This window comes from Gorilla gorilla, chromosome 20 (genome assembly GCF_029281585.2).
Source record: "Gorilla gorilla gorilla isolate KB3781 chromosome 20, NHGRI_mGorGor1-v2.1_pri, whole genome shotgun sequence".
Lineage (NCBI taxonomy): Eukaryota > Metazoa > Chordata > Mammalia > Primates > Hominidae > Gorilla > Gorilla gorilla.
This window is the reverse complement of record NC_073244.2, coordinates 67,602,654-67,630,203: the sequence shown is the minus strand read 5'-3', so window position 1 is coordinate 67,630,203 and position 27,550 is coordinate 67,602,654. Positions and strand designations below refer to the sequence as shown.

The window sequence follows — 27,550 nt, the reverse complement described above, 5'->3', positions numbered from 1 at the left end:
GCCACCATGTGATCCCCACTCTCCCTGGGTGGGATGCAAGGATGGACTCCAGCGGCCTTCATGGTAAGATTTATTATTCTCCGCTCTGTACAAGCCGCGTCTGCCACCCCGCCCCCCACCCCCCCACCCCAAAAAGCACCCAGCACTCCCTTGTGCCCTCCCAACTCTGCTCATACTCCACTGTCCAGCCAGATTCCAAAGGAGGGGGAGGGGCGGTTCAGACCCATTTCCGCCAAAACTTACTGGGGGCAGAGTGCTGCTGGGGCGGGGACTGATGCGGGTCACAAACGAGGGTTGGACGGAGGATAGGGTTCAGTGTCTGATGGGATGAGGGGAGGGCAGAGAGGTCGAGGATGGGAGTGATTCAGTCTTGAGCCTGTCGGGCGTGCGCCCTGAAGGTCGCCAGTCCGTCTGAAGTTCTGAAGGATGGGGCAACAGCGAGGAGCGGGGAAGAGTCTGATCAGTCCTGGAAGGTGGGAGTCCAGAAGGGGGCTTTTGATGGGAGTGGGATGGGAACCCCTCGGTCAGGCATCCTTCCCGGCCAAGGTGCCCGCCCCTGCTCCAGGCCCCCCGAGGTTCTCGGCCTTGTGCGCCAGGCGGTGTTTCTTGAGGCCGTAGGTGTTGGCGAAGCCCTCGCCGCAGGAGGAGCAGCGGAAGGGCCGGCCGCCCTGGTGGGCAGCCAGGTGCTTACGGAAGTAGCCGGGATCCTTGAAGGCCTTGAGGCAGGCGGGGCAGCGGAGCTCGGGCCGCGGCGGCTCATGGGCGCGCTGGTGGCGCAGCACGGAGCTCAGGTAGAAGAAGCCCTTGCCGCAGTGCTCACAGCGGTAGGCGCGCTCGCCCAGGTGCAGCCGCTGGTGCTCCAGCAGGTTGGAGCGGTAGCGGAAGGTCTTGCCACAGGCGCTGCAGCGCTGGGGCCGGGCCACAGCGTGCAGCCGCCGGTGCTCTGCCAGGCTGGACGACTGCGCGAAGCGCTTGGCGCACACGCCGCACTTGAAGGCCCGCTCGCCAGTGTGCACCACGCGGTGCTGCCGCAGGTACCAGGAGCGCAGGAAGCCTCGGCCGCACACGCCACATCGGTACGGCCGCTGTTCCGTGTGGCAGCGCTGGTGGCGCATCAGCAGGGCCGCCTCCCAGAAGCGCTTCCCGCACACCGGGCAGCGGAAACCCCGCTTCTGCCGATGGCTGCGGCGGTGTAGGAGCAAGTCGTAGGCGCCCGCGAAGCTCTGGCCGCAGAGGCCGCAGCCCAGGGTCCGTCGCACCAGGTGCACGTACTTGTGAGTCACGAGGCCCAGGAAGTGCTTGAAACTCTGGCCGCACGTGGCACAGCTGAAGCGCTCGGGGCCGGAACTGGCACCCCCGCCAGCACCTGCCACCGCCGCCCCGCCTGCGTCCTCACCCCCAGACACCCCTGCCAGTGCCGCCACGGCCGCCCCCACCTCCCCCGCCAGCCCGTTGTCCAGCACGCTGGCCGCATCCGTGCCGCTGGAGCCGTCCGGGGGCTGCAGGCCGCCGGGTGCGGGCGGGAGCAGGCGCTCGGGGGCGGCCTGGTGGACCAGCTTGTGCCACATGAGGTTCTCAATGAAGCCGAAGGTCTTGCCGCAGGCGTCGCAGCCGTATGGCTTCTCTGCCATGTGGACCTCCTTGTGACTCATGACGTGAAAGAGATCCGGGAAGTGCTCGCCGCAGTCCGAGCAGGCGTAGCTCAGCCCATCGGTGGGCCCCGCAGACGTGCCCGAGGCCCCGGGCCCACAGGCCCCCGGTGTGCCTTGGGTGGAGGGGAGGCCGGCTGCCCCGGCCAGAGCGCAGGGCAGCTGGAGCCGGTGCACCTGGCGGTGGCGGGTGAGGCTCTGCGGGTAGCCGAAGACCTTGCCGCAGAGCTCGCACTTGTAGGGCCGCTCGCGCGTGTGCACCACGTGATGCTTGCTCAAGTGGAAGGATTCGCGGAAGCGCTTCCCACACACGGGGCACTGGTGGGGCTTCTCGCCCGTGTGGATGCGCTCATGGCGCTTCAGGGTCTCGCGGCGCCCGAAGCCGCGCCCGCAGATGCCGCAGCAGAACGTCTTTCCCGGGACGCTGGCGCCCGAGCCTCCCGCCCCGCTGGTCCCCGCGCCGCCGAGCAGCAGCGGGTGGGCGCCCAGGAGCGGGACGGGCACAGCGCCGTACACCACCGCCGCCGCGGCCGCCGCCGCCTTCTCGCTGTCTGTGGTGGGAGGGTCGGGGGGCAGGAGGTACGGGCCCGGGGGGAAGGTGGGCGGGGGCTGCGGGGCCGAGGCCGCCCCGTCCTTGGGCGCCTCCGCAGCGGCAGCGGGCGGGGCGTGGGCGGCCTTGTGGCGGAGCAGGCTCTGCGGCGCCGAGTAGGACTTGCCGCACAGGTCGCAGGGGTACACGGGCCGAGGCCCCCCGGCGCCCGCCCCCGCGTGGGCCGCCTGGTGCTTGAGGAGGTAGGAGGCGTCGCGGAAGGCCTTCCCGCAGATGCCGCAGGGCAGGCGCAGGAGGTCGGCCGAGTGCGTCTTCACGTGGCGCTTCAGACTCTCCCTGCGGTTGAAGCTTTTGCTGCACACGGAGCAGGAGAAGGGCTTCTCGCCCGTGTGGATGATCTGGTGCTGGTGGAGGTGACTGGGCTTCTTGAAAACCTTCCAGCAGAGTGGGCAGGCGAACGGGCCATCGCCACCCCCGGTGGCAGGAGGGGGCACCCCAACACCAGCAGGGGCGGTGCTCCCGTCTGCGGAGGGGGCAGGCGCCACGGGCGTGGCTGGAGGGCCCGAGGACACCGTGGAAGGGGCGGCGGCGGTGGCAGCGCTGGCAGCGGGTGCTGGGAGGCCCAGCGGCGGGAGCTGGGGGCCGGGCTGAGGCGGGCCCCCCGCGGCCGGTGGCACGTCCTTGTGGCAGCGGCGGTGGCGGATGAGGCTGGACACGTGGTTGTAGGTGCGGCCGCAGACGCCGCATTCGTAGGGCCTCTCCCCCGAGTGCACCAGCATGTGCTGGACCAGGTGCGAGGACTGCTTGAAGGACTTCTGGCACACGCCGCAGGGGAAGCGCCGCTCCATCAGGTACTTCAGTCTCCGGAAGTAGCCCTTGTCGTCCTTGGTGGGGTCGCAGGCCGCCGCCGCGGGGGGTCCTGGCGGGGTCTGCGAGGGGGCAGGAAGCGGCCCTGGGGCCCCCGCGGGAGCGCCCAGCCCAGGAGTCACCCCCGGCCCGGACGCGGGCCCTCCTCGCTTCAGGTTCCCAAACAAGTGCTGGTGTCCCGAGAGGTCCACGATGCCCCACTGCGGAGTGGGGAAAGCAGCGTCAAAGAGGGGAGGAGGGGGCGCCCCGAAGGCGGGCGGCAGGGGCGGGTCGGGCTTCTTGGCTTGGGAAGAGGAAGAGGACGAGGAGGACGACGAGGAGGAAGAGGAGGAGGAGGAGGAGGAGGAGGACGAGGAGGGCACCTCCGCCTTGGGCTTGAAGGTGGACTGGGGCGGGTAGTCATACTGCGGGGGAGGGGGCTGCGGCGGGGGCTGCGGCGGGGGACCGGGGGCGCAGGGCAGGGCCGCCACCGCCTTGGCGTGTTCCCCATACAGCTCCATGGGCTCGAAGCGCTGGTGGTTGAGGAATTCCAGGAAGTCGAAGGGGTAGCTCTGGAAGTGCACCCCGTCCTCGCCCCCGATGCCGCTGCTCCCGCCACCCCCGGCGCCGCTGCCCGCTGGGTTCGCCTCCATCTCCGGCGGGTGGGAGACGGGAGACCCTGTGAAGAGGAGGACGGGGCTGAGGACACGGCCGCGGCGCTGGGTCTCCCCGCAGGTGAATGGAGCTGTGCGCCCACTCATCCATCCTTGTGCGGATCACCCCCTCGCCTTCCAGATTTAGGCTTCCAGTCCCTCTGCCTGTCCACCCGAAAGGGCAGCCCTTCCTCTTGGCTCCCTGGCCCCAGGACTCTCCTACTCACCTTCACCTTCCCTCTCTGTGTTCTCAACTCCCACCCACTCCCCACCTCTTCTCCTTCTCTAATTCCTTCCATCTCTCCCCATCTTTTCTGGGGTCCTGACACAGCTTTGTAGAGGAGACCCTCTCCTCCACACCACCTGCAGGCCCTCTATTATTTGTAGAAACGGGGTTTTGTTTTGTTGCCCAGGCTGGTCTGAAACTCCTGGACTCACGCCATCCTCCAGCCTCCACCTCCCAAAGTGCTGGGTGATTACAGACGTGAGCCAGCGCGCTGGCCTGGGCCGTCTCTACTTTCTCTCCTTTTCAGACTCCAATTGTCCAAGCATCCTGGGGGCCTCTGGACTCAGTTTTCTTTCCAAACCCTCTCAGACCCTCTGCTGTGTCTCCATACTCCTGCACCCTACCGCACCCACAGCCCTCCGTCCTCATCCCTTCAGGTTTTATCCTAAAATGAGCATAATGATAAGGGGAATCACAGTTTCTATCAGCGTAATTAGGAGGGAGGACTCTGGGGCCAGAATCAAAAGTAAGCCCTGCCACTTTCTAGCTGTGTGGCCACGGGCAAGTGACTGAACCTCTCTGTGCCTCCATTTCCTCATCTACACCTGGGGACCACAAAGCACATGCCTACCTCACAGGACTGTGAGGATTCAACACACACATGTGCAAGGCTCTTAGGGGGTGGTTCCTGGCACTCTGTAAGCACTCAGTACATAGAAGGTATGGACTGGGCACAGTGGCTGACAGCTGTCATCCCAGCACTTTGGGAGGCTGAGGCAGGAGAGCTGCTTGAGCCCGGGAGGTGAAGGCTACAATGAGCTGTGATCACATCACTGTACTCCAGCCTGGGTGACAGAGCAAGACCTTGGCTCTAAAAACTAAAATTAAAAAATTGAAGATATGATACTGTTATCACTGTTACTACTAGTAGTAGAAATGGGGAAGTCAGGACAAGCCTAGAGAACTGAAAAAAGTCAGTATGGGGGGTGCACTCTTTTAATATTAATAGACGGTAGAAAGGAGAATTTGCTTGCCCGGGAGAAACAAATTCCAGCAAGGGGGCTGGCATATAGTCGGAAGGTGGTCTGATACAATCAAAACACAGACCCTGGGCTTGGACAGACCTGGGTTCAAATCCCATCTCCACTGGGATCCACACTTTCTCCATGTTTAAAATGGGGGGACCCCTATACCGCAGGGAGATTCAACAGGGTTGGAACAGAACGTACTGAAACACATGCATCAGCAGAATGCATTCAACCCCCTGAGCTATTTGTACCATCCATGACATCACACACCTGGGCTAAGCCTAGCAACAGAAGCAGGAGCTTGAGTTCCATCCTTGCCCTTAGTGGGGCTTCTCCTGACCCCCCCATGTCCTTGCCCTTAGTGGGGCTTCTCCTGACCCTCCACCCCCGGCATCATTCTCTGGCACCTCCTTTACACGACTTTTCATTCCAGATGGCAGGTATCCATGTGTGTACCCCACACCACACCAGACCCTCAGCACCCGTAACTGATCTCCGAGTTCTTGGTCTACTTGCTGGCCTGGGGAAGCACCTCCACCAAGTGGGCGGAGGGTGAGTGGGTGAAGGGCCCATGAGGTCTGACCCGCTTCCTGTCCATCATCCCTACCCGATGGGGGCCAGGCTCTAAGCCCAGCCCACTATGGGGGTCAAGGGGGTTCCTACCAAGGCCTGGACCCTTTATCCTCTATCCATCGGGCTGCTCTCTCCTCCCACAGGTGAGGGGTGAGTGTCTGTTCCACCCCCACCCCAAACGCCATCCTGGAGTGAGATATTTTTAGTCTCCAGCTCCGGGTGTCCTTGTCCTTGGACAAGACTCAACATCCCATGCCCTTCACACCCCCTCCGTTTAATCTGATCTCCGGAAAGACGACAGGCGTGGCTGGGGTGGTAATTGGAAGGCTGTAGGTGGAACCTATGTTGGGGAGACAGCTCTGGAGGGGGCTGACTGGCCAGGGAGGCAAACACAGGCCATAAGGATGCAGGGAATAGGGGGTGATTTAGGGCGCTATGGGGAGGGAGGGCAAGAGTGTTTGGGGAAAGAAGCCCCTGACTAGCTTGTCTCCACTAGAGCACACGTTAATCGTAGCTGTCACTGACTGGACACCTCCTAGAGGCCTGCCACGGTTCTAAGCACGTCACACATATTAATTCGCTGACTCCCCACAACTCTAAGAAATAGGGGCAGCTGTTCCCGCCATTGGATAAATTAGAAAACTAAGGCATGGAGAGGCAAAGTGAGTTGCCATGGTCATGGAGTAAGAGTCTGGATCAATGGGCTTGAACCCCATTCCCACCCTTGCCCCCACAGCGGTGTTTCACTGGGCTGTTCCCCGAGTGAACAAAGGTGAGGGGAGAACTATCAGGATAAGAGCTTTATTTAAGGATGTCTTCCGGGTTATGAGGGGTGTCTATACAAGGGGCCTGGTGGGAGAGGGTGGTGGTTACTTTCTCTTCTGCCTACAGTGTTCTTCGCCAGATTTCAACAAGGCTCCCTCTGGAGCCTCCTTGCGTCTCTACTCAGCACTCCTCACCCCATCACTCTCCAGTCCCTCATCCAGCCGCAGGTGTTTCATTATAGTTATTGCCACCAACTCATGTTATTCCTTTTCTGTGTGTTTACTGTTTGGCCCCTCTCTAGGAAAGCAAGGACTTGGCCTGTCTTGCTCGCCCCTGTGACCCCAGCACTTAGCGTAGCACCTGGCCCAGTGTGGGTGCTTGACAAATATCTGCTGGTATGTGAAAAGGAAACACCACCTTCCTAAATTACCAATGGGTCCACAAAGAAATCATACATTAGAAAATGCTGGCCAGGTGCGGTGGCCCACACCTGTAATCCTAGCACTTTGGGAGGCCAAGGCGGGAGGATCACCTGAGGTTAGGAGTTCGACACCAGTCTGGCCTACATGGCGAAACCCCGTCTCTACTAAAAATACAAAAATTAGCCAGGCTTGGTGGTGGGCGCCTGTAATCCCAGCTACTTGGGAGGCTGAGGCAGGAGAATCGCTTGAACTCGGGAGGTGGGGGTTGCAGTGAGCCGAGATCGTGCCACTGCACTCCAGCCTGGGCAACAAGAGCGCGACTCCATCTCAAAAACACAAACAAACAAAAAACAAAAAAACTGCTTAGCAATTAATGAAAATGAAAACACAACATACCAAAGCTGAGGAGGTGCAGCCAAAGCAATGCTCAGAGGGAAATGCACAGCTGTGAATGTCTATCTTGATATTTGTGGAATGAACAAAGCGATGAGACTAAGCTGATCAAACTCCCAGAGGAACGGAGGGGGACATGTAGCAGAAATGGAGCTAAATGATCCCAGGAACTCCTGGGAGAAGCAATTCTGGGGACAGTGATGTTATGAGGAGGGCACTGAGGGCAGGGTGTGGAGATGCTGAAGGGGATACATCAGTGGTGGACAGAATTGATCAGGCTCATGATAATTTCCACTAGGAAACCAGAAACATTCCCTCTTTCATACAACTCAAGCCTAAACTGGTATCTTTTTAAGAGGGGATGTCATAGGAGGGTTTTATGCGGAGAGAAGCATGATGGGGAGGGACCCACCCCTCCACCACCACCACCAAGGGACAGGAGTCCCACAGCAAGTGTATTAACGGTTCACATTTATTGTTTGACCAGTTTGATATTTGTCATTGCCTGGAGGCAGCACAGTCCTGTACCATGACTGGGCGCATCTTATAAGTGGGGAAACTGAGGAGCAGCATGGGAAGGCATTCCTCCAAGGTCATGTGGCCAATAAAGAGGAAAGCAGGTAACTGATTCCAGGTCTTTCTGATGCCAGACTGTGGGCCATTCTGCTGCAACGACGCTGCCTTGTGATGAAATTCTGGTTTGTTAATAAAGAGTAACGTGCGCATATAACACTGGATGTGTGCTTTCTACCAGCCCAGCTCTCTTCTAACTCTGATGTGTGTTAGCTCAACGAATCCTCCCAGTAACCCTAGAAGATGGTTACAAGCATTGACTCTGAAATACAAAGGAAGAGACTGAGGGCCAGAGAGGTAAATTAAACTTCCAAAGTCAGGCCAGGCATGGTGGCTCATGCCTGTAATGCCAGCACTTTTGGGAGGCCGAGGTGGGTGGATCAACTATAGTCAGGAGTTCGAGACTAGCCTGGCCAATATATAGTGAAACCCCGTCTCTACTAAAAATAAAAAAATTAGCCGGGTGTGGTGGTGCACACCTGTAGTTCCAGCTCGTGGGGAAGCTGAGGCAGGATAATTGCTTGAACCCAGGACACAGAGGTTGCAGTGAGCTCACACCACTGCACTCCAGCCTGGGTGACAGAGTGAGACTCTGTTTCTCAAAAACAAACAAACAAACTTCCAAAGTCACATTATTAACTAGTGGCAGGGCCAGTGGTTGAAGAAAGGCAGCAAGGCTCCAGAGTCCCATCACATGCTGTCTTTCAGTATTTCTCCCTCCAAAATGAAGGAGGACCCCCCCCATCCCACTTCATACTGGAAACATGCATTGCTCCACCCATCTCCCTGCCAACAAATCCCAAGTCTCTTGGCTTGACCCAAGACCAGGACAAGTCACCAACATTTGTTGACCTCTAACAAGCATTGTGCTTAGGTGCCTTATGTGGCTTGTTTCATTCAAACTTCACAACAAATGTGTTAGTATTATTCCCATTTTACTGACAGGAGGACTATAACCAAAGCATGTCTATCCTCGGTCCCAAACCAAACAGTAACCCCATCTCATTCAAAAGACACAGTCCTGACCGGGCACGGTGGCTCACGCCTGTAATCCCAGCATTTTTGGAGGCCAAGGCGGGCAGATCACCTGAGGTCGGGAGTTTGAGACCAGCCTGACCAACATGGAGAAACCCCATCTCTACTAAAAATACAAAATTAGCTGGGCGTGGTGGCACATGCCTGTAATCCCAGCTACTCGGGAGGCTGAGGCAGGAGAATCACTTGAACCCGGGAGGCGGAGGTTGCAGTGAGCTAAGATCACACCACTGCACTCCAGCCTGGGCAACAAGAGCAAAATTCCTTTTCAAAAAAAAAAAAAGCCACAATCCTTACAATGACCTCCACAGTCGCCTGGCTGCTCTTCCAATGCGCCCACTCTATTCCTGCTGCAGGGCCTTTGCACTGGCTGTGGCTGCTGCCTGTAATATTCTGACTCTCAGGCAACCATCTCGCTCACCCCTTCACCTCCTCCCCATCTTTGGTCAACTGTCTTCTCAATGAGCCTCTCAGTAACCAATGACCTGTCACCCAGGCCCACATCCTGATATCCCTAACCCTGCTTCATTTCTCTCCTTACTGCTCAGCATCATTTATAACCTCACATAATCTACTTCTTTGCCTTGATTTTGCTGGTCTCCCCATCCAGATGATCGGCTTCCTGAAGGCAAGGATTTTTATCTCTTGCTCACTGTTCCATCCCCAGGACCTACAACAGTTCCTGGCTTGATACATTTTTGTTTGAAGAAGTGAATGAATGAGGCTAGGAAAGGAGGGAGTGATTTGCTCAAAGCTGTGAACCCTAGTGGAATCCAGGGCTCATCCTCCTGATCACTTCGCTCCTGGGGTTGGGGCGCTGTTAAGAGCAGCCCCCCAGTGGGCCACAGTTGTCCAGGAGAAGGGGAATTTTTACTCTTGTATAACTTTTTGGTGTGTGGCTTTTGGGAGGGACAAGATGACAAGACATAGGAAAATCCTGGGGGAGGCCATCCTGAACCACAGCCCCCCAGGTCTATCTCTTTATCCCATGATATTCTGAACACGCACATATACTCTTGGTTTTTTTTTTTTTTTTTTTTTTTTTTTTTTTTTTCACTGCAGCCTCGAACTCCTGGGCTCAAGCAGCCCTCCCCCCTCAGCCTCCTGAATAGCTGGGACTACAGGTGCACACCAACCACACCCAGCTTTTTTTTTTTTTTTTTTTTTTTTTCCTGTAAAGACAGGGTCTCACTATGTTGCCGAGGTTGGTCTTGAACTCCTGGCCTCCAGCAATCCTCCCACTTTGGCCTTCCCAACTGCTGGGATTACAGGCATGAGCCACCTCGCCTGGCCTGTATTTTGTCTTTTAATCATCTGCCCCCTCAACTAGCATATCCACTCCATGAGGACAGGGATTCTTGTCTATTTTGTTCTCTGTTGTACCCCCAATGTAAAGTAGGTGCTCATTAAACAGTTGTTCAACCAGTGTTTACGAATGAACGTATGAATGAATGAAGAACATTCTGGGCTCGGTAGAGCTGACAAAGGCTAGATAACTTATCCCAGTGCCCTCACCTCCAAAGCCTTTTGAGACCAAAGCTTCCTTCCTCCTGTTCTTGCCTTCAAATCTTCCACTCCACCCTCACCGGCCTCCCCTGCTGCTCCTCCACTCACCGTGCTCACAGCCACTTCACGGCCTTTGCACTTGTTGTTCTTGCTGCCTGCTCACCCAGATCTTTGCATGGCTAAGCTGCCTCTTGTAATTCAGCTTTCACCTCTAAAGTAGTTCATCAGGCTGTCAGAGAGCCCACAAAACCCCGTGTATCTTTGTCGACTCGTGTCTGATCAACCAGACTGTGAGACCCCGCACAATGAGAACACTGTGTGTATCGACCCCCTTCGTGGCTGTATATTATACCCTTCAGCTAGAATAGTGAATATGCGTTCAACGCAGAAGGAATGCCTATGAGAAAAGAAGTCACACCCTAGTGAAGTCCAGGGTCTTCCCTAGGGAGTCCAGGACGATAGCCTGAGAGCTGGGTGAGAAGCTGCAGGTCAGGGCAACAGTTGTTCACGCCATAGGAAGAGGATGAGGCACATTCTGGGAAGGAAGGCTTCACCGCCTCACTGCGGGACACTGTTCTGTGGCAGAAGTAATGAAGACGGGCTGACCGCGATGAGGGTGGGGTGAGAGGAGGTACGGGAGTATTTCATGGGAGCCTGGAGCTAAGCAGGCGGATATTTCTACCTGAGGCGGGAGAGGATGTGAGTGTGAAGGAACTCTAGAGGGAGCTGTGCCGCTGCGATGGGGGGTGGCTTTGAAAGGGGCATTCTTAAGGGGAATCACTGGAGGACCTGCAGAAGGGAAAAAGGCATTCTTGGTGCTGACCAGAATAGAAAGTATTTTCACACCCACGAAGGGGCGTTCTGATGGGGAGGGAGGTGGTCAGGGCCATTGGGGGCTGTTGCTGTGTACGGACAGAGATAACGGGGGACGGTTCTGCTGCAAGGCACCAAGGCAACACTCTGGGGAGAATTACATAGAGGATACTAACAAGAGGGCTCACGAGCAGCTGCCCTACACGGGGAGGGGCAATGCTGATGGCATCTGGAGGCTGACCTGGAAGAAGCAATGACGGGGAGCGCTATGTGGAGGGGATCCTACGAGGAGGTATCATTTGGGGGCCCTGGCAGCCGTTTAGGGGATCGCCACGAATGAAAGCGCTTTGGCAGTCATCCTAGCTGGGGGCGTTCATGGGGGAGCTATCTGCAGTGGTCCTACCGGGGAGCAGTGATTGGGGGTCCCTTGGCAAGGGCCCGGCGGGAGCTGCACTGACTTGCTAGGGGTTGGGGGACGTTCTGGGGACCAGAGCGGGCCAGGGCGGGGCCCCCCGCCCCCGCTGCACCCGGGCCCCCGGGCCACGCACCCCGTCACTCACCGGCGCCGGGGTCTCCGCCGGGAGGAGGCCGAGGAGGCGGAGGAGGCGCCGCCGCTCCGGGGAGACCCGAGGGCCCGACCGGAAGTGCCGCCCCCTCCCCCCTCCCCGGCAGCCCCGCACCGCCCGCCTGCCCGCCCGCCCGGAAGCGGAAGTCGCGCCCGTTCCCGAGGCGCCGGCGTGGAGGATCGGAAAGAGGAGGCGGTGGCGGGGACCAGGAGGGGGGAAATGCGCTTGCGCACTGACTCGGGGACGCGAGCGGTGAAAGCCCGGGCCGCTTCCGGTGGGCGAACTGAGCCAGGTGCGCCTGCTCTCTGAATGCCAGCCTCTTCTCCGGGACCCCCGCGCGCGACACGCTCTGCGCGTCCGGTTAAGCCACACCTCCGGCTCGGGTCTCACACTGAAGCCCCGCCCCCTGGCCCTGAACCACGCCCATCTCACAGCGTGATTATAAGCCCCCTACTGCCTCAAAATCTGTCTTCTTCCCCTCGCCCTCATGCAGTTTCTCCTGTTCTTCCCCCTCTCCAAGCTCCTACTCTCTGGAACTTCACCCCTCCCCAAGCCCCGCCCCCTCCATCCAAGCCACGCCCCTTGCATGTAAGCCCCGCCCCTTCACCCCATAGCATTTAAGTTGCACCTCGTGACTTTTGAGTGCCTCCCATCTCTAAAGCATTCTTTTAAATCGGTGGTTGTCAAGGATAGTTGGGAGGCCAGCAGCATCCGGCTGCCTGTTCAGACCATGCGGAATAGAAGCCCTGGGGTTGGGGGTCTAGGCATCCGTGTTTTGAAACACTCTAGCTGATTCTGCTGCATGCTGGTCAAGAGCCATGGATTTACCACACTTGACACTGCCCGCTCATATAATCGCTATAATCCCGGCTCCCAACTCAGCCCCATCCCAAACAGCCAAACCCAGACCCATTCAGCCCCTCCTGCTAAGCTTCCACTCTCCCAGGAACTTCCCTTAGATTAAGTACTTCCTTCTCTCCCCACCGCCTCCATAGCAGTCGTGCGCCCCCCTCAGCACCTTCTAAGTCCCACCTCTAATACCCTGTTCCCTCAAAGTTTCTCCTTTAAGCCCCGGCCCCCGGCCCTCGGCCCTGAACCACGCCCACCTCAGAGCTGAATTATTATAAGCTCCGCCCCTCACCTTAAAATCCGTTCTCTTGGCCTGGCGTGGTGGCTCACGCCTGTAATCCCAGCACTTTGGGAGGCCAAGGCAGGCGGATTGCTTGAGCACAGGAGTTCAAGACCAGCCTGGGCAATATGGCAAAACCCCGTCTCTACCAAAAAAAAAATACAAAAATTAGGCTGGACGCGGTGGCTCACGCCTGTAATCCCAGCACTTTGGGAGGCCGAGGCGGGTGGATCACGAGGTCAGGAGGTCAAGACCAGCCTGGCCAAGATGGTGAAACCCCGTCTCTACTAAAAATACAAAAATTAGCCAGGCGTGGTGGCGGGCGCCTGTAATTCCAGCTACTCGGGAGGCTGAGGGAGAGAACTGCTTGAACCCGGGAGGCAGAGGTTGCAGTGAGCCAGACCGCGCCACTGCACTCCAGCCTGGACGACAGCAAGACTCCGTCTCAAAAAAAAAAAAAAAATTAGCTAAATATGCTGGCGCCCGTCTGTAGTCTCAGCTACTTCGGAGGCTGAAGCGGGAGGGTCGCTTGAGCCTGGCAGGTCGAGGCTGCAGTGAGCGGTGATAGGGCCACTGCACTCCAGCCTGGATGACAGAGCGAGACCCTGTCTCAAAAAAAAACATTATCCGTCCTCCTTGCCCCACTCTCACGCAGTTCCTCCTGTTCTTCCCCAGCTGCAAGCCCCTACTCTCTATAAGATCAACTCTATCCATCCTCTTTAAACCGCTCTCACTTTCTGCGAACCAACCCCTAAACCTCTTTAAGCCCCACCCAACTCTAACCCTCTTCTAAGCCCCCGCCCCAGGTCCCAGCCTAACTGCCCCGCAGTCTCAGCCCCACCCCTCGCTCCTTAGCCCCGCCCCAAGCCACACCCCTTATCTCTAAACCTTACCCAGACCGTCAGTCCTGCTCATACCTGTCTTAATTTTTCCTTCCAAACAGTAGGTCCTCAGGACAAGGAGGTGGGGCAAAGTGGCTGCAGAATTTCTAGGAATTGGCTAGGAGAGAGGCGGTCGGACCTACAGTCAGGTCTGCATGGAAGGTTCAATGTTTTTAGTTAGATTGGATGTGTACTGGGAATACAGCTGACCCTTGAACAACAGGGGTTTGAACTGCAGGTCCACTGACAGGCGGACTTTTTTTCACCCAAACACCGGTGGAACATACAGTATACGAAGGGCGGATTTTCCTACATCCGCGGGTTCCGCAGGGCCCACTGCCGGACTTGTGTATGCCCAGATCTTGGTGTCTGCGAGGTTCGTGGAACCAATTCCCCGCGGACTCCGAGGGACCACTGGACTTTGGGGTCTGATGGAGACGGGGAAAGGGCCAAGGTTCCCCCCAAAACCATTCTTTAGCGAGCACCACGCTCATGAGGCACAGGAAGTGGGGTCCTCTCCAATTCCCCGCACTCCCGACAGGACGGTGTAGCCGAGGAAGAACATTTGAAGGCAGGAGAGGATGGCATCCCGGCACGGAACACACACAGGCAGCCAGCAGGCAGAGATTTATTTCCACAGCCCCTGCCTCCAAGGGTCTGTTAGTCTGGGGGAGGGGGGCTGAAGGCAGCTGGACCCAAAAGTTTAGGTCTCTACCCTCCACCTGCTCCCACAACGGGAAGACCACCAGAAACAAGGGTGTCCCGGCCCCCTGGCTCAGGCCCAGCACCAGCCAAACTCCCTGCTCTAAACCTGGCCCAGGGAGCGATGGCCGGGGGTGTGGGTCAGGCCGGCTCCCCCTTCCCCTCTGTCTCCTCCTCTTCCTCGGCCCCTGCTGTGGCCGGGATGCCCTCCTCGTCCCACGGCGGTTCAGACCCTGGATCTGGTGCACACAGGGGTACCCCCATGGCCTCCGGGTGCTTGCGCTTGGCATGGCGCCGGAGCGTGTTGGCCTCTGTAAAGCGCAGCCGGCAGATGGGGCACTGGTACGGGCGCTCCCCCGAGTGCACACGGTGGTGGTGCGCCAGCTCGCCCGCCTCGCGGAAGCGGCGGGGGCACAGCGGGCAGCGGAAGGGCCGCAGGCCGGCATGGATGTTGCAGTGCCGCCGCAGGTGGCTGGAGCGCTTGAAGGTCTTGCCGCAAACCTTGCACTGGTGCGGCTTCAGCTCTGAGTGCGAGATGCTGTGGCGCTCCAGGTCGGAGAGGTAGGGGAAGGCCCGCAGGCACACCGGGCAGAAGTGTGGGGCCTTCCTGGGGCCAGAGCCCTCAGGCCCAGCCGCTGAACCTTCAGAGACCGTATAGGGCACACCCTGATCATCGATCAGGAGGAGGTCGCTCCCGCCACTGCTGCCTACTGGGGCTGTCCCCCCCTGCACCTGCACCAGTGGGGGCTCCTGCCCTGACTTGGGGGGGCGGCCCCGCTTGCGAGGGAGGGAGGCCTTGAGTGTCCGATTTGAGGAGGTGGCTCCCCCAGGACGACGGCCTCGGCGGCCCCGGGGAACAGGAGGAGGTAAGGCCAGAGGTTTCTCTTCCTCCCCGGGCAAAGGCGAAGGCAACGGGTCTGGGCTGGGGATGTCCATTGAGCAGTGGGGGGCTTGGGTCTGGGCACTGGAGCCAGCTAAGAGGAGAGAGGGGCAGAGTCAGTGCTCACAGGGTCTAGAGCACCCCTGTGTCCCCCAACACCTCGCCCATCCCTCTCTCCAAGTCTCTTGACAAAGGTGTGTTTGACATTCATCCAGATACACAATTTTAGCTATGCTGGTGGGTAAAACAGTGAGATGATCTTGTATCAGCTGATAAACAGGCACTTCCCTGAGCTCCACCAGACATCCCTATGCCTCCCTAACTCTCCTTCTGGATCTAGAAGTTCAAGATCAACATGAGCAACACCCCTCCCCACCTCCCCCCCAAAAAAACCTTCCAGAGAGGATAGAGTCCAACTGAGAGTGCAGACCAGTATTGTGATCCTTGAAACGGAGAGCCCATCAAACTCCAGAGCCACAGAGGCCTCACGAATGCTCTCATCCCTCCCTGCTGACTGGCAGAAGTGGGGAAGGGGTTCCGGAGTCGAAAAAAGGGACTGGTCCCAGGTGATATTTGACCCTGATTCCTGGATGAGGAAACATATCTGCGATGTTAAGAGCCTGGGCCCTGGAGTCAAGACATCATTCGTTCAAATCTTTACTCTCTGCGTGGCCTTGGGCAAGGTGTTCGCTTCTCTAAGCCTTAATCAAGACTTCTGCAAAATGGGACACATAGTTCTACGTACTTGCCCAGACATGCCATGAGCATAATACCCACAAAGTGTTCATACACAGAAGCTTTCAGGACACATTAGCCATTGTTATCAGGAGCAGCTAAGCCTCACAGCAACCCTCTGAATAGGGCATATCTGTCCCATTTTGCAGATGGGGAAACTGAGGCACAGGAAAGCCAAGTCAGTTGCCTAAGTTCCTCTGCCAGTAAATGGCAGGGCCAAAACTGGAAACAGGTCTTGTGACCCGAATGTCCCAGAGAATGAAGAACATATAAACCCAAGGAGGAAAGGGAACATTACGAGGGCTCAGTCCTGGGTTTGAATTCAGCTCTGCCTATAACTAGCAATTGACTGTGCCAGTTTCCTCCTCTGAAAAGTGAATAAACCAGGGTTGTCAGGAGAATCGAATGAGACAGTGGGCTTTAAAATGCCCTTCGAACACTGCCTGGTGCATAGTAAGCACTCAGTAAACTTCACCAACGCCACCACCATCTTCCCGGCGCCCACTCAGATACTGGGAGCATGGGATTGGGGTGTAACGGAGGGGAAGGGGAGGCACAGGTGCAGCTGGAAGCAGGTGCTGCAGGTGCCCCCCTGCACCTCCCCCCCCCCCCTTTAACAGCCACATACACTGCTGTCCAGAGAGGAGCAACCACCTTTCCATACGGTTCGCTCCCACGGGGTAGCCTAGTCTAGGAGTCTGGTCTTTGGAACGGTGGAAAGGGTGACACTGGTCCCCCGACCCTCCCCGTCCCCTCGCCCCGGTACTGACGCGCCCATCGGCCCCCGAGCTGCGAAGCCCAAGCGCTGGGCGGGCCCTGCGGGGGCGACGGCCAATGAGCGGCGCCGGGTAAGCGGGCGGCGGGGGCTGCCAGGAAGGGGGTCTGCGCGCGCGCGCGCCCGGACGGCTTCGCGGGGCGCGAGCGCGGGAGCAGGAACAGGTGTTGGAAGCGCGCTCCGGGAGCGCGCGGCCCGGCCTCCCCTACCCCCACACCCCCCCTCCCGCCTGCGCCCCCCGCCTCTCGGGTACCTCATTTGCATGTCGCCGGGGCTCGCGAGTGTGCGCGCGCGCGGGGGCAACGGGGCCGGCGCGTGGGAAGGGGAGGGGGTGAGGGGGCCCTGCCCCTCGGCGGCGGCGAGGCGGGGGCGGCGGCGCGCGGTGCCGGCCCCGCCCCTCGGAGAAGCGCCGCGCCCCTCCCTTCCTGCCCTTCCCGCCCGCCTGCGCGCCCGCGGGAAACAAAGGGGACTCGCTGGGTCCTAACGACCGGTCGCGGCCACGCCCGGAAGCCGCGCCTGCGCACCGGCGGCCCTGGTGTGTCCCCAGTGGGAAATAACCCAGCACCACATCCCCAACCACCTCGAAACGCCTTTCCTCTCACAAAGCACACAGTCGGGTGACCCAAAGACAGATACCGAACGATGAGGAGCGGGAAAATGGCTGCCCAGTGCCCGTAATTAACATGGCACCGGACAGGCTTCGAAGCCCATGGAGTGCTGAGTAGATAAGATGGTGCCGGTCTTTTCCAGCTCTGTATTGCAGTTGGCGCACTTCGCTTTCTCTTTTTTTCCCTAGTCCAACTGTACATCCTAATCGGGGGAGTCCGAGGCTGTGAAAAAGAAATAGTATCTGCTCTCATTTACGTTAGCATCGCCTAGTGTCGCCACGGAGAAGCCGCCGCACTCTCAGCTCCTTGCCCTTAGTCTGTATGGCGCCGTGGGTGTCCCTAAGCCCCGCCCCTTCCCGCTGCCCTCACCCAAGATGGCGCGGGCCTGGCTTCTTCAACCTCCAGGGCTGGGAAAGGAAAGGGAAAGAGGGAGAAGGGCGGGGATGAGGAAGGGGAGCCAAGAGGGCGGGAGAAAGGGGGAGTACGGCGGGGGAAGGGAGCTGAGGCGGAAGTCGAGGGGCCCCCCGGGTGGAAGTGACGCTGCCCCCGCTGCCCAAAATGTCGGCGCCCAGAGGGAGGTGTAAGTAATTAAAGAGGAAAGCCGACGGACTTCCCCGGCCTCCCGGGGCCGCCCCGGGTCTCCAGGACCAACGCTCCGTACGAGCGAGGTGGACTCGCCTGGCCCCGGGGCCTGCCCGACCTGCCCCCCAACCGGGCGCCCAGGGCTGCACCTTTTAGGGGCAGGGGGAGGGGCACAAAAGGCCGGCTTTCGGGGCCTGGGGCCTGGAGCAGACTGGGCAAGGGGGGGGGGGGCCCGCTCCTCAGGCTGCGGGGTGGAGGAGGAGGCGGGGCCTAGTGGCTGCTGGGGCGGAGCAAGGGCTGGGAGGAGCCTGAGTTGGGCGGAGCTTAGAGTGGAAGTGGGAGGGGCGTGGAGGAGGGAGAGTCTGGATAGAAAATGGGAGGGTCTTAGGCAAAGAGGTGGGGTTTGATAAAGGGGCGTGGCTCAGAAGGAATGGTGGGTAGGTCCTGGATTGAGGGGTGGAAGGAAACTCATTGAGGCTGGTTGGGTAAAGGGAGCCCAGGAAGCAGGAGGGAGGAGTTTAGAGTAGAAGGGATGGAGTTTGTCTGGGGTGTGGCTTAGAGAAGTAGGTAGGCCTAGTGAGGGGGTGGAGTTTAAGGGTGTAATTTGGAGGGGTTTAATGCAACTATCAGGTCTTTATAATGAATGTGGAAAGGACTTGCAGGGGATGGGAATAGACTTCGTAGAGAAGGCCTGAGAAGGTGACGGGAGTCCAGTGGAGAGTCTTAGAAAGGATGTGGCTTCTTTAAAGGAAAAATTGGGTGGAGTTTTGGAAGTGGGTCTTAGTGGACCCGAGAGGGGCTTAGATAAGTCAAATAACTTAGCAATCATGGTAGGACTTAAGGAGGAATCCAGGAGGAACTTACGGGATAATAGTCATCCAAACAGCTTGCTTGTTGCGTCTTTGCTGTGCACCAGCTTAAGTAGGCACGTAGCATTTATTGCCACAATTTTACTTAATTCTCGCCACCACTCCATGAGGTAGGTACTACTATTCCCATTTTACAGATGAAGAGTTTTTATTATCTGATGTTACAGGACTAATTGTGGTCTCCCTGCAAGGATGACTCCAGTGTGCTTGGCCCCAAATCTTTGCCCTCCCATTTGCTAAGTGGTCATCCTGGAAGAGGAGTGGGAGGAGCTTAGAGGGGAGTGAGAGGGCCTTTTGGAAGGAAAAGGGCTTGGCAAAGAATACAAGATCCTTAGGGAACACTGTGGGGGACTTTGAAGGGAGTAGGTGGGACTTAAGGAAGAGTGGGAGAGGCTTAAATTACAGTGGGAGGGGCACAGAGAGCAGTGGCCGCGCATTGGCGAAGAGCGAGGAGAGGCTTAAAAACACTCCGTGGAGTGAGGAGACTGTGAAGTGATTAGGAAGATTTTGCCAGAGGAGTGGAGCCGCGAGAGAAGGGTTTCTAAGAGAGTAGGAGAATTTTAAAGAACAATGAGAGTGGCTTAGAGAGGTGGGCAGTGGGAGGGTCTCCCAGGGGACAGGTGGTGGGTCTGGGAACCTGGGAGGAGAGAGCTGATGGGGAGCCGACCCCCTCACCTGCTCCTCTGTCTCCCCACTACTCCAGAGAGAGCCCCCACATACCACTGTATTCCCCGCCACGATGGATGACGTCCCCGCCCCAACCCCTGCACCAGCACCGCCCGCCGCTGCCGCCCCCAGGGTCCCGTTTCACTGCAGTGAATGTGGCAAGAGCTTCCGCTACCGCTCAGACTTGCGGCGCCACTTTGCCCGGCACACAGCGCTCAAGCCCCACGCATGTCCGCGCTGCGGCAAGGGTTTCAAGCACAGCTTCAACCTAGCCAACCACCTGCGCTCGCACACCGGGGAGCGGCCCTACCGCTGCTCTGCCTGCCCCAAGGGGTTCCGCGACTCCACCGGCCTGCTGCACCACCAGGTGAGTCCCACAGGCCGGCCCCAGGCTGGCCTCCCTGGTCAGGACTACGGTGGGATCCCGCGCCCCACTGTACTCTGGGCAAAAGGAAGCTGGCCCAAGGCCTAGGCGCCCGCCTCCTCCCATTAGAAAATGTCCCTCCCTCCCTACCAAAGCACCCTGACCCTTCAAAGCATGCGCTATTTCTCATTCAGTCACCAGCAACCCACGAACTGGAACATTCATAGTAAATTTCCCCGTCTATAGGCTCCTCCCCGCCCCATCTCCCTGCCAATAACCCCGCGTGCACGCACCAGCATCTGCAATCTAGTGTTTATCCTTTCCTTCCTTACCGTTTTAAGACATAGGTTTATCAGGTGTATACTTAATTCCTTTATTCATTGATTATCAGTTATATACTTAATTCCTTTATTCATTGACTATCAGCTTTCCCTGCACCAAACGGCTGTGTTGCCAAGGCAAAAGCAAATTCCATGCCTTCAGAGAACTTACTTTCTTTTGGAGGTGGTCAGTAGCCAAGTAGACAAGAAGCAAGAAAGCAAGTATGCTGGCAAGAATGTTCTGGAAAAAGATAGAAAGGAAATTTTAAGAAAAAAATACTGGCCAGGCGCAGTGGCTCACACTTGTAATCCCAGCACTTTGGGAGGCCGAGGTGGGCAGATCATGAGGTCAAGAGATCGAGACCATCCTGGACAACATGGTGAAACTCTGTCTCTACTAAAAATACAAAAATTAGCCAGGCGTGTTGGCATGCACCTGTAATCCCAGCTACTTGGGAGGCTGAGGCAGGAGAATCGCCTGGACCCGGGAGGCAGAGGTTGCAGTGAGGTGAGATTGCACCACTGCACTCTAACCTGGGCGACAGAGCAAGACTCAGTCTCCAAACAAACAAACAAACAAAAAATACAAATCAATGTGTGAGAGTAAAGAGAGGAGTGCTATGGGCTACTTCAGACAGGGTGGGGAAGGTTAGGGCAGGTGATACTTGAGCCAACCTGCAGTGTGAGGAATCCTCCCTGGGAAGAGCATTCCAGGCAGCAGGAACAGCAAGTGCAAAGGCCCTGAGGAAGGAAGGAGTGTGCTGTGTTCCAGGAAGCGATGGGAGACTGTGGGGTTGGGGTGGAAGGAGGTAAGGTGAAAGATGGGACGGGCTAGGTCACACTCTGTCTATGTGCCAGACACTTGCACAACCAGGGTGAAGAAAACCAGGCATCTACCGATGGTCTTTCACACTTGGCTGTCCTCTCTGTCCCCATGCATCTGCCTTGGTTCAGGACTTCACATCCTGAATGTTGGCCCTGGCTTTCTCAGTGGTCTCCCTCCTTCCTGTCTCTCTCCCTCACGTCCAGTCTCTGCATCTATCACAGAGTGACCAGGTGACCCCTGCTTAAATCCCTTGATCCTTAGGATGAAAGGGGAGCTCCTTAGCTTGATGCAACAATTGACAGTCCCCTGAGGGGCCTCACCCCCGCCCACCAGTAGGTTGTGATTCAACTGAACCATTTCATGAGCACCTACTGTATTTAGGTACAGTGCTAGGCTCTCTGGGGGAAAAAAAATAGCTAAGGGAACAAAACAGATACTATCCACCCTTTGTATGGCCTCGAGTCCAATGTGGGAGATGTGAACTGAACAACCAGGTTAATCAATGTTAGGCTGCAGCCGAGACGTCTGAGGATGGAGGATAACCATATTCTGAGGCTAATGCAAGAGAGATCTGAAGCAGTCTGGATCGGGGATGGGGTCAGGGATGGTTTTCTGGAGAAAAAGGCGAGGAATGATCTGCCTCTGGGGTCCGAGGCTTTCCGGATCCAGGGAACAAGATGTGTACTTTCAAGGAAGCAAAGCAGGCTTTGGAGGAACTGGAGGAAGGCCAATGTGACTGGAGCACGGAGAAGCAGAAAGTGTGGCTCAGGAGAAGTCTGGAGAGTGCCGGACCCTGGAAATACAGCTGTGAGCAAAACCAGTGTGGTCGCTATTTTTATCGTCCTTAGCTGGTGGGGAGACAGACAACACTCAAGTTATATGTAGACACTAAGTGTGCTGTGAGCCATAGGCTTTAAAGAAGGAGGGTGGAAGAGGATCACTGATGAGCCAGGGGGCCAGATTCCGGGAAGGGTTTCCAAGGAGCTGACAGATAAATAGACCTACGGGCATTCCAGGCAGTGAGAACAGCATGTACAAGGGCCCTGGGACCAGCATAATCTTGTTGTGTTAAAAGAGTAGAGAGAGAATAAATTTAGTGACAAAGAGGATAGAGATCCCTACACCCACACTGTACAGCAGGTGCATTGAGTCTGGAGCCAGAAAGGCAAATGAACATCACTCCCTGTTCCTTCTTCAGATCTGTCCCTGGCAGACATTACTAATCAAGCACTGCACTCTTTCTCATCCAGCCTCACCCTTCTCCTCACAGGCCTCCAGGAAGACATTACCATACTCACAAATCTCTCTCTGCTATTCCAAAATCTTAAATCAACAAGGACAAATATCAATACAAAAAACCTCTCTAAGGCACGGTTTTACACAGTCTACAAGCCTGGCAATGCCTCAGAAAAAAATACAGATTCCTGGACTCCCTCCTGGGAGATTCGATTCCCTAGACTTGGAAGTGATTCCCTGAATCTGTATGTGTGAAAAGCGTTCAGTGGGAGAAACTCTGAGCAGTAGCCAGATTTGGTTCAAAATCACTTCTCTGCCCTAACACACCTAAGGGCTGTATTCAGCTCATGATAACTGGCTTGGGACAGCAGGGCTTGACAAGGGAGAAGACACACCCTGCTAGGGCTGGCTGCTGTGTCACTTTAGAGCTGCACTGTCCAGTATAGCCATTAGCCACAGATAGTGATTTCTTTTTTTTTTTTTTTTTTTTTTTTTTTTTTTTTGAGATGGAGTCTCGCTCTGTCGCCCAGACTGGAGTGCAGTGGTGCGATCTCGGCTCACTGCAAGCTCTGCCTCCTGGGTTCATGCCATTCTCCCGCCTCAGCCTCCTGAGTAGCTGGGACTATAGGCGCCCACCACCACGCCCGGCTAATTTTTTGAATTTTTAGTAGAGACGGGGTTTCACCGTGTTAGCCAGGATGGTCTCGATCTCCTGACCTCATGATCCGCCTGCCTCGGCTTCCCAAAGTGCTAGGATTACAGGCGTAAGCCACCGCACCCGGGCTTTTTTTTTTTTTTTTTTTTTTTTTGAGACAGAGTCTTGCTCTGTCACCCAGGCTAGAGTGCAGTGGCACATCCTTGGCTCACTGCATCCTCCACCTCCCGGGTTCAAGTGATTCTTCTACCTCAGCCTCCTGAGTGGCTGGGACTACAGGTGCCCGCCAGCAGGCCCGGGTAATTTTTGTATTTTTAGTAAAGGCAGGGTTTCACCATGTTGATAGGTTGGTCTCGAACTCTTGACCTCAAATGATCCACCCACTTCAACCTCCCAAAGTGCTGGGATTACACACGTGAGCCACCGCACCCAGTCGTGGTTTTTTTTGTTTTGTTTTTTTTTTTTGAGACACAGTGTCACCCTGTCGTGCAGGCTGTAATGTGGTGGCATGGTCACGGCTTACTGCAGCCTCAAACTTCTTGGCTCGGACTCCCAGGTAGCTGGGACCACAGGAGTGTGCCGTGTCCAGCTAGTTTTTAAAATTATTTGTAGAGACAAGGTTTCCCTGTGTTGCCTGGGCTGGTCTCAAACACCTAGGCTTATGCAATCCCAGAGTGCTGGGATTACAGGCGTGAGCCACCATGGCCAGCCAGGACATGGCCTTTTTAAGGACCAAAAGAATCTACCGTGACCCCAAGCAGAGAGTGATAGGACGAGCGTTTCCCTAGATCATGGCCCTGTAGGTGTGACAGAGAGCTTGTGCCACAACCCTCTGGGAGTCCAGGAATCCGTTGTCCGGGCTAGGTTCTCAGCCCTGACGTTGTGCCCTTCCTCCCGCACCCCTAGGTCGTCCACACTGGTGAGAAACCCTACTGCTGCCTGGTCTGCGAGCTCCGCTTCTCCTCACGCTCCAGCCTGGGCCGCCACCTCAAGCGCCAGCACCGTGGGGTTCTCCCCTCTCCCCTGCAGCCCGGCCCTGGCCTGCCCGCCTTGAGTGCGCCCTGCTCCGTCTGCTGCAATGTGGGGCCCTGCTCGGTGTGCGGGGGCTCAGGGGCCGGCGGCGGAGAGGGCCCCGAGGGGGCAGGTGCGGGTCTGGCCAGCTGGGGGCTGGCAGAGGCCGCCGCTGCGGCCGCGGCCTCCTTGCCCCCATTTGCGTGCGGCGCCTGCGCGCGGCGCTTCGACCACGGCCGCGAGCTGGCGGCCCACTGGGCAGCGCACACCGACGTGAAGCCCTTCAAGTGCCCGCGCTGCGAGCGCGACTTCAACGCGCCCGCGCTGCTGGAGCGGCACAAGCTGACGCACGACCTGCAGGGCCCGGGCGCGCCTCCAGCGCAGGCCTGGGCCGCGGGGCCGGGCGCAGGGCCCGAGACGGCGGGCGAAGGCACCGCTGCGGAGGCGGGAGACGCTCCTCTGGCTTCGGACCGCAGGCTGCTCCTGGGCCCCGCGGGGGGCGGCGTGCCCAAGCTCGGGGGGCTGCTCCCCGAGGGCGGTGGGGAGGCGCCTGCACCTGCGGCGGCCGCCGAGCCCTCGGAAGACACCCTGTACCAGTGCGACTGCGGGACCTTCTTTGCGTCGGCCGCGGCCCTGGCCAGTCACCTGGAGGCCCACTCGGGCCCGGCCACCTACGGCTGCGGCCACTGCGGGGCTCTGTACGCGGCGCTGGCCGCCTTGGAGGAGCACCGGCGGGTCAGCCACGGTGAGGGCGGCGGGGAGGAGGCAGCGGCCGCGGCCCGGGAAAGGGAACCGGCGTCCGGGGAACCCCCTTCTGGCTCCGGCCGCGGCAAGAAGATCTTCGGCTGCTCCGAGTGCGAGAAGCTGTTCCGCTCGCCGCGAGACCTGGAGCGGCACGTGCTGGTGCACACTGGCGAGAAGCCGTTCCCGTGCCTGGAGTGCGGCAAGTTCTTCCGCCACGAGTGCTACCTCAAGCGCCACCGGCTGCTGCACGGCACCGAGCGGCCCTTCCCTTGCCACATCTGCGGCAAGGGCTTCATCACGCTCAGCAACCTCTCCAGGCACCTGAAGCTGCACCGGGGCATGGACTGACTGCCAGGCTGCGTGCGCCCTGCCCTCCACCCAGCCACCTGGACTCGGCCTGGACCAGGGGACCTCGGTACTGCGCGTGAGGCCCCGGCCCTCCAAATCCAAATCCAGACGCAGGCCCTGAAATGAGGGGACCCTGACTGGAGAGGTGGGGGCCACCAAAAACCCACAAAGGCCCCGGAGCTGGGGCTGGGGCTGGGGGACCACAAACAAACAGGGTCCTTAGCTGGGGCAGGAGAGCCCAAATCTAGGGAGAGACTCCTGAGCCTGAGGTCCCTGGAATGAGTGTGGGTAGCCCTAAGTCCCCAAGACATGGGGACTTTGCAGTGAGCAATGGGTCTCCACAAGTACCTCTCATCTTGAGAGCCCTAATAATAAAAGATGGGCACCCACCCCCACCAAGGGAAGACTGCCCCATTCCCTGAGAGCCATCATTCCTAACGACCTTGATCTGGAGAATGTGGAGGGAGCATGTCCCTGAATTTTCCTAGATCCCTCCAAATGCCACCCACCAGAGTCACTGGTGACCCCAGAAAATGGATATAGCCGAAATCTGCCTTTCCCCTTTTTCATTCCCTGTGCTGAAAGAGGGACCAGGGTAGATGCCCCCTGCCCTCGAATCCCCCCTCCCCGACTGTGGAATGGATCGACCCTAACGATCTTCCCCACCCCAAACACTAGAACAGACTGGCCTGAAATCCCCTTGCCCAGTAGAATGGACTGATCTATATGCACACACCCCCATCACATGGAATGGGCTGGTCTAGGCTGTGGCCTGCCACCTTCCTTAGAGTGAATAGGGCAGACACTCCTCTCTTTTCCTGTAGCGTGTGGACCGGTCCACGCAATTCTTTATCCTGTGAACTCATCTGAGTGGGAGGTGGTGGACACTGGGGTTTCCCTCCCTCTCTCCGTAGCATCCGTTGGTCTTTCTCTCCATCTCTGTTGGTTTGTCTGTCTCTGTCTTCCTCCCAATCCCTAGGGGAAGGGGGCACTTGGCTAGGGGGTGCCCCTGTAAGCCTCGACCTTGCCCCCTCGTCCCTCTCCCCAGTGTTTCCAGGACCCCCAATAAACCTTGTCCTGTCAGTCGCTGATGTCTCATTTTCTGATCCTTGGCTCCAGGCGGGGGGATGGGGAATCTCTTAGGACAGACTCCCTAAATAGAGACGGGTCCTCGTTTTCTCCTGAGAAGTTTCAAAGCTTTGAATAGTACATCCCCTTTTAAATTAGAGTCGGTTTAGGCTGGGCTTGGTGGCTCACGCTTGTAATCCCAGCACTTGGGGAGGCCGAGGCAGGCGGATAACCTGAGGTCAGGAGTTCAAGACCGTGCCTGGCCAACATGGTGAAACCCTGTTTCTACTAAAAATACAAAAATTAGCCGGGTGTGATGGCACATGCCTGTAATCCCAGCTACTCGGGAGGCCGAGGCAGGAGGATCTCTTGAACCTGGGAGGTGGAGGTTGCAGTGAGCCGATATCGCACCACTGCACTCCAGCCTGAGCAACAGAGTGAGACTCTGTTTCATAAATAAATACAATTAGAGTCAGTATCAATCAAAATGAGTCCCGTCCCTTAAATACATGATCCACCTCCAACAGACAGACACACCCCCTAGAAACTAGACACGCCCTTTAGAAGTCACCAATCTTATAGGACACACCCCTTGGAAACCAAACTGCCTCATTAGAGGCGTGTCTGAGCAGAGGCCCCGCCTCTTAGATGCTGCCTTAGACCCTCTACCAGACTCCCAGAATAGGACGGCTCATCAGAGAACTGAGGGTGGGGGCGCCTTCAGACTGTCTCCTGCACACTGCATTGCGTTCCCGCACTGAAGGCTTATTCTGAGCCAGGCATTGGAACTCCCTGTGGGGATCATCCCGGCCCTCCTGGGGTTTATGTTCTGTCGTGTAGGCGACGGGTATGGAGAAAAGAGGAATCAAGTAAATGTAGAAAATAATTTCAGATCGTCCTGAGCATTCTGAAGGCAATAGGGAAGGGTGGTAAGAAAGTGAACGGCCACCTTACTCACTGTTTATGCCACCTTAGATGGGGTGGTCCACGTGGGCTTCTCGGCGGAGGTGGCGTTTGATCTGAGCCCTGAAGGGTAAGGGTGAGCAAGGACCGGCCGGGAGGATGCCCAAATGGACACAGGAGGAAAGTGAGCTCAGGGAGGGAAGGATGAGATGAGGTTAACAGGTGGGTAGATGTCACATCACAGTAAGCCAGGCAAGCCAAAACAGGTGTTTGACTGTGTTCTCTGGGTGATGGGAAGCAAAGTGTTAATCGAGGAGGGAAGGGACCACCCTTGCATCTTACCAAGATCCCTGTGGCTGCTGAGTGTAAACGAAGCTGCAGGACGCAGAGTCAGGAGAGTGCAGCGCTCCTGCAGTCCAGGAGAAACTTGTGGGAGCCTAAACCAGAGTGACCAACAGAAATCACGCCTGTAACCCCAGCACTTTGGGAGGTCGAGGCGGGAGAATCACTTGAGCTCAGGAGTTTGAGACCAGCCTAGGCAACATAGTGGGACCCTGTCTCTACTAAACATAATAAAATAAAACAAAACAAAGAAATGGGTGGGTTTGAGATGAACTCTGGAGTACGAATGCAGAGGACTGGTTGTGTGC

The 27,550-nt window shown here is 57.5% G+C and overlaps 3 protein-coding genes across 10 annotated transcripts; 1 reads left to right on the top strand and 2 right to left on the bottom strand.

Annotated features, from left to right (window-relative positions):
- Window positions 1-53: 53 nt before the first annotated feature.
- On the bottom strand, window positions 54-12,120 carry ZNF865 (zinc finger protein 865). 2 transcript variants are annotated; one of them, XM_004061485.5, is made up of 2 exons: window positions 11,593-12,120; window positions 54-3,724 (listed from the first exon to the last, which is right to left on the bottom strand). In XM_004061485.5, exon 2 carries the CDS (start codon window positions 3,696-3,698, stop codon window positions 525-527), a length of 3,174 nt encoding a protein of 1,057 aa, XP_004061533.1. In that variant the 5' UTR covers window positions 3,699-3,724; window positions 11,593-12,120; the 3' UTR covers window positions 54-524. The 2 variants fall into 2 exon arrangements, with proteins under 2 accessions (XP_004061533.1, XP_055226592.1); XM_055370617.2 differs by lacking the exon at window positions 11,593-12,120 and adding an exon at window positions 10,638-11,129.
- FIZ1 (FLT3 interacting zinc finger 1) lies at window positions 11,189-26,015 on the top strand. 4 transcript variants are annotated; one of them, XM_063701662.1, is made up of 3 exons: window positions 11,189-11,324; window positions 19,463-19,792; window positions 23,733-26,015. In XM_063701662.1, exons 1-3 carry the CDS (start codon window positions 11,286-11,288, stop codon window positions 24,927-24,929), a joined length of 1,566 nt encoding a protein of 521 aa, XP_063557732.1. In that variant the 5' UTR covers window positions 11,189-11,285; the 3' UTR covers window positions 24,930-26,015. The 4 variants fall into 4 exon arrangements, with proteins under 4 accessions (XP_063557732.1, XP_030863633.1, XP_063557733.1 ...); XM_031007773.1 differs by lacking the exon at window positions 11,189-11,324 and adding an exon at window positions 17,802-17,888; XM_063701663.1 differs by lacking the exon at window positions 11,189-11,324 and adding an exon at window positions 18,069-18,869.
- Window positions 14,221-17,603, bottom strand: ZNF524 (zinc finger protein 524). 4 transcript variants are annotated; one of them, XM_063701666.1, is made up of 2 exons: window positions 17,565-17,603; window positions 14,221-15,284 (listed from the first exon to the last, which is right to left on the bottom strand). In XM_063701666.1, exon 2 carries the CDS (start codon window positions 15,244-15,246, stop codon window positions 14,452-14,454), a length of 795 nt encoding a protein of 264 aa, XP_063557736.1. In that variant the 5' UTR covers window positions 15,247-15,284; window positions 17,565-17,603; the 3' UTR covers window positions 14,221-14,451. The 4 variants fall into 4 exon arrangements, with proteins under 4 accessions (XP_063557736.1, XP_030863635.1, XP_063557734.1 ...); XM_031007775.3 differs by lacking the exon at window positions 17,565-17,603 and adding an exon at window positions 17,337-17,513; XM_063701664.1 differs by lacking the exon at window positions 17,565-17,603 and adding an exon at window positions 16,954-17,329.
- Window positions 26,016-27,550: the final 1,535 nt, after the last annotated feature.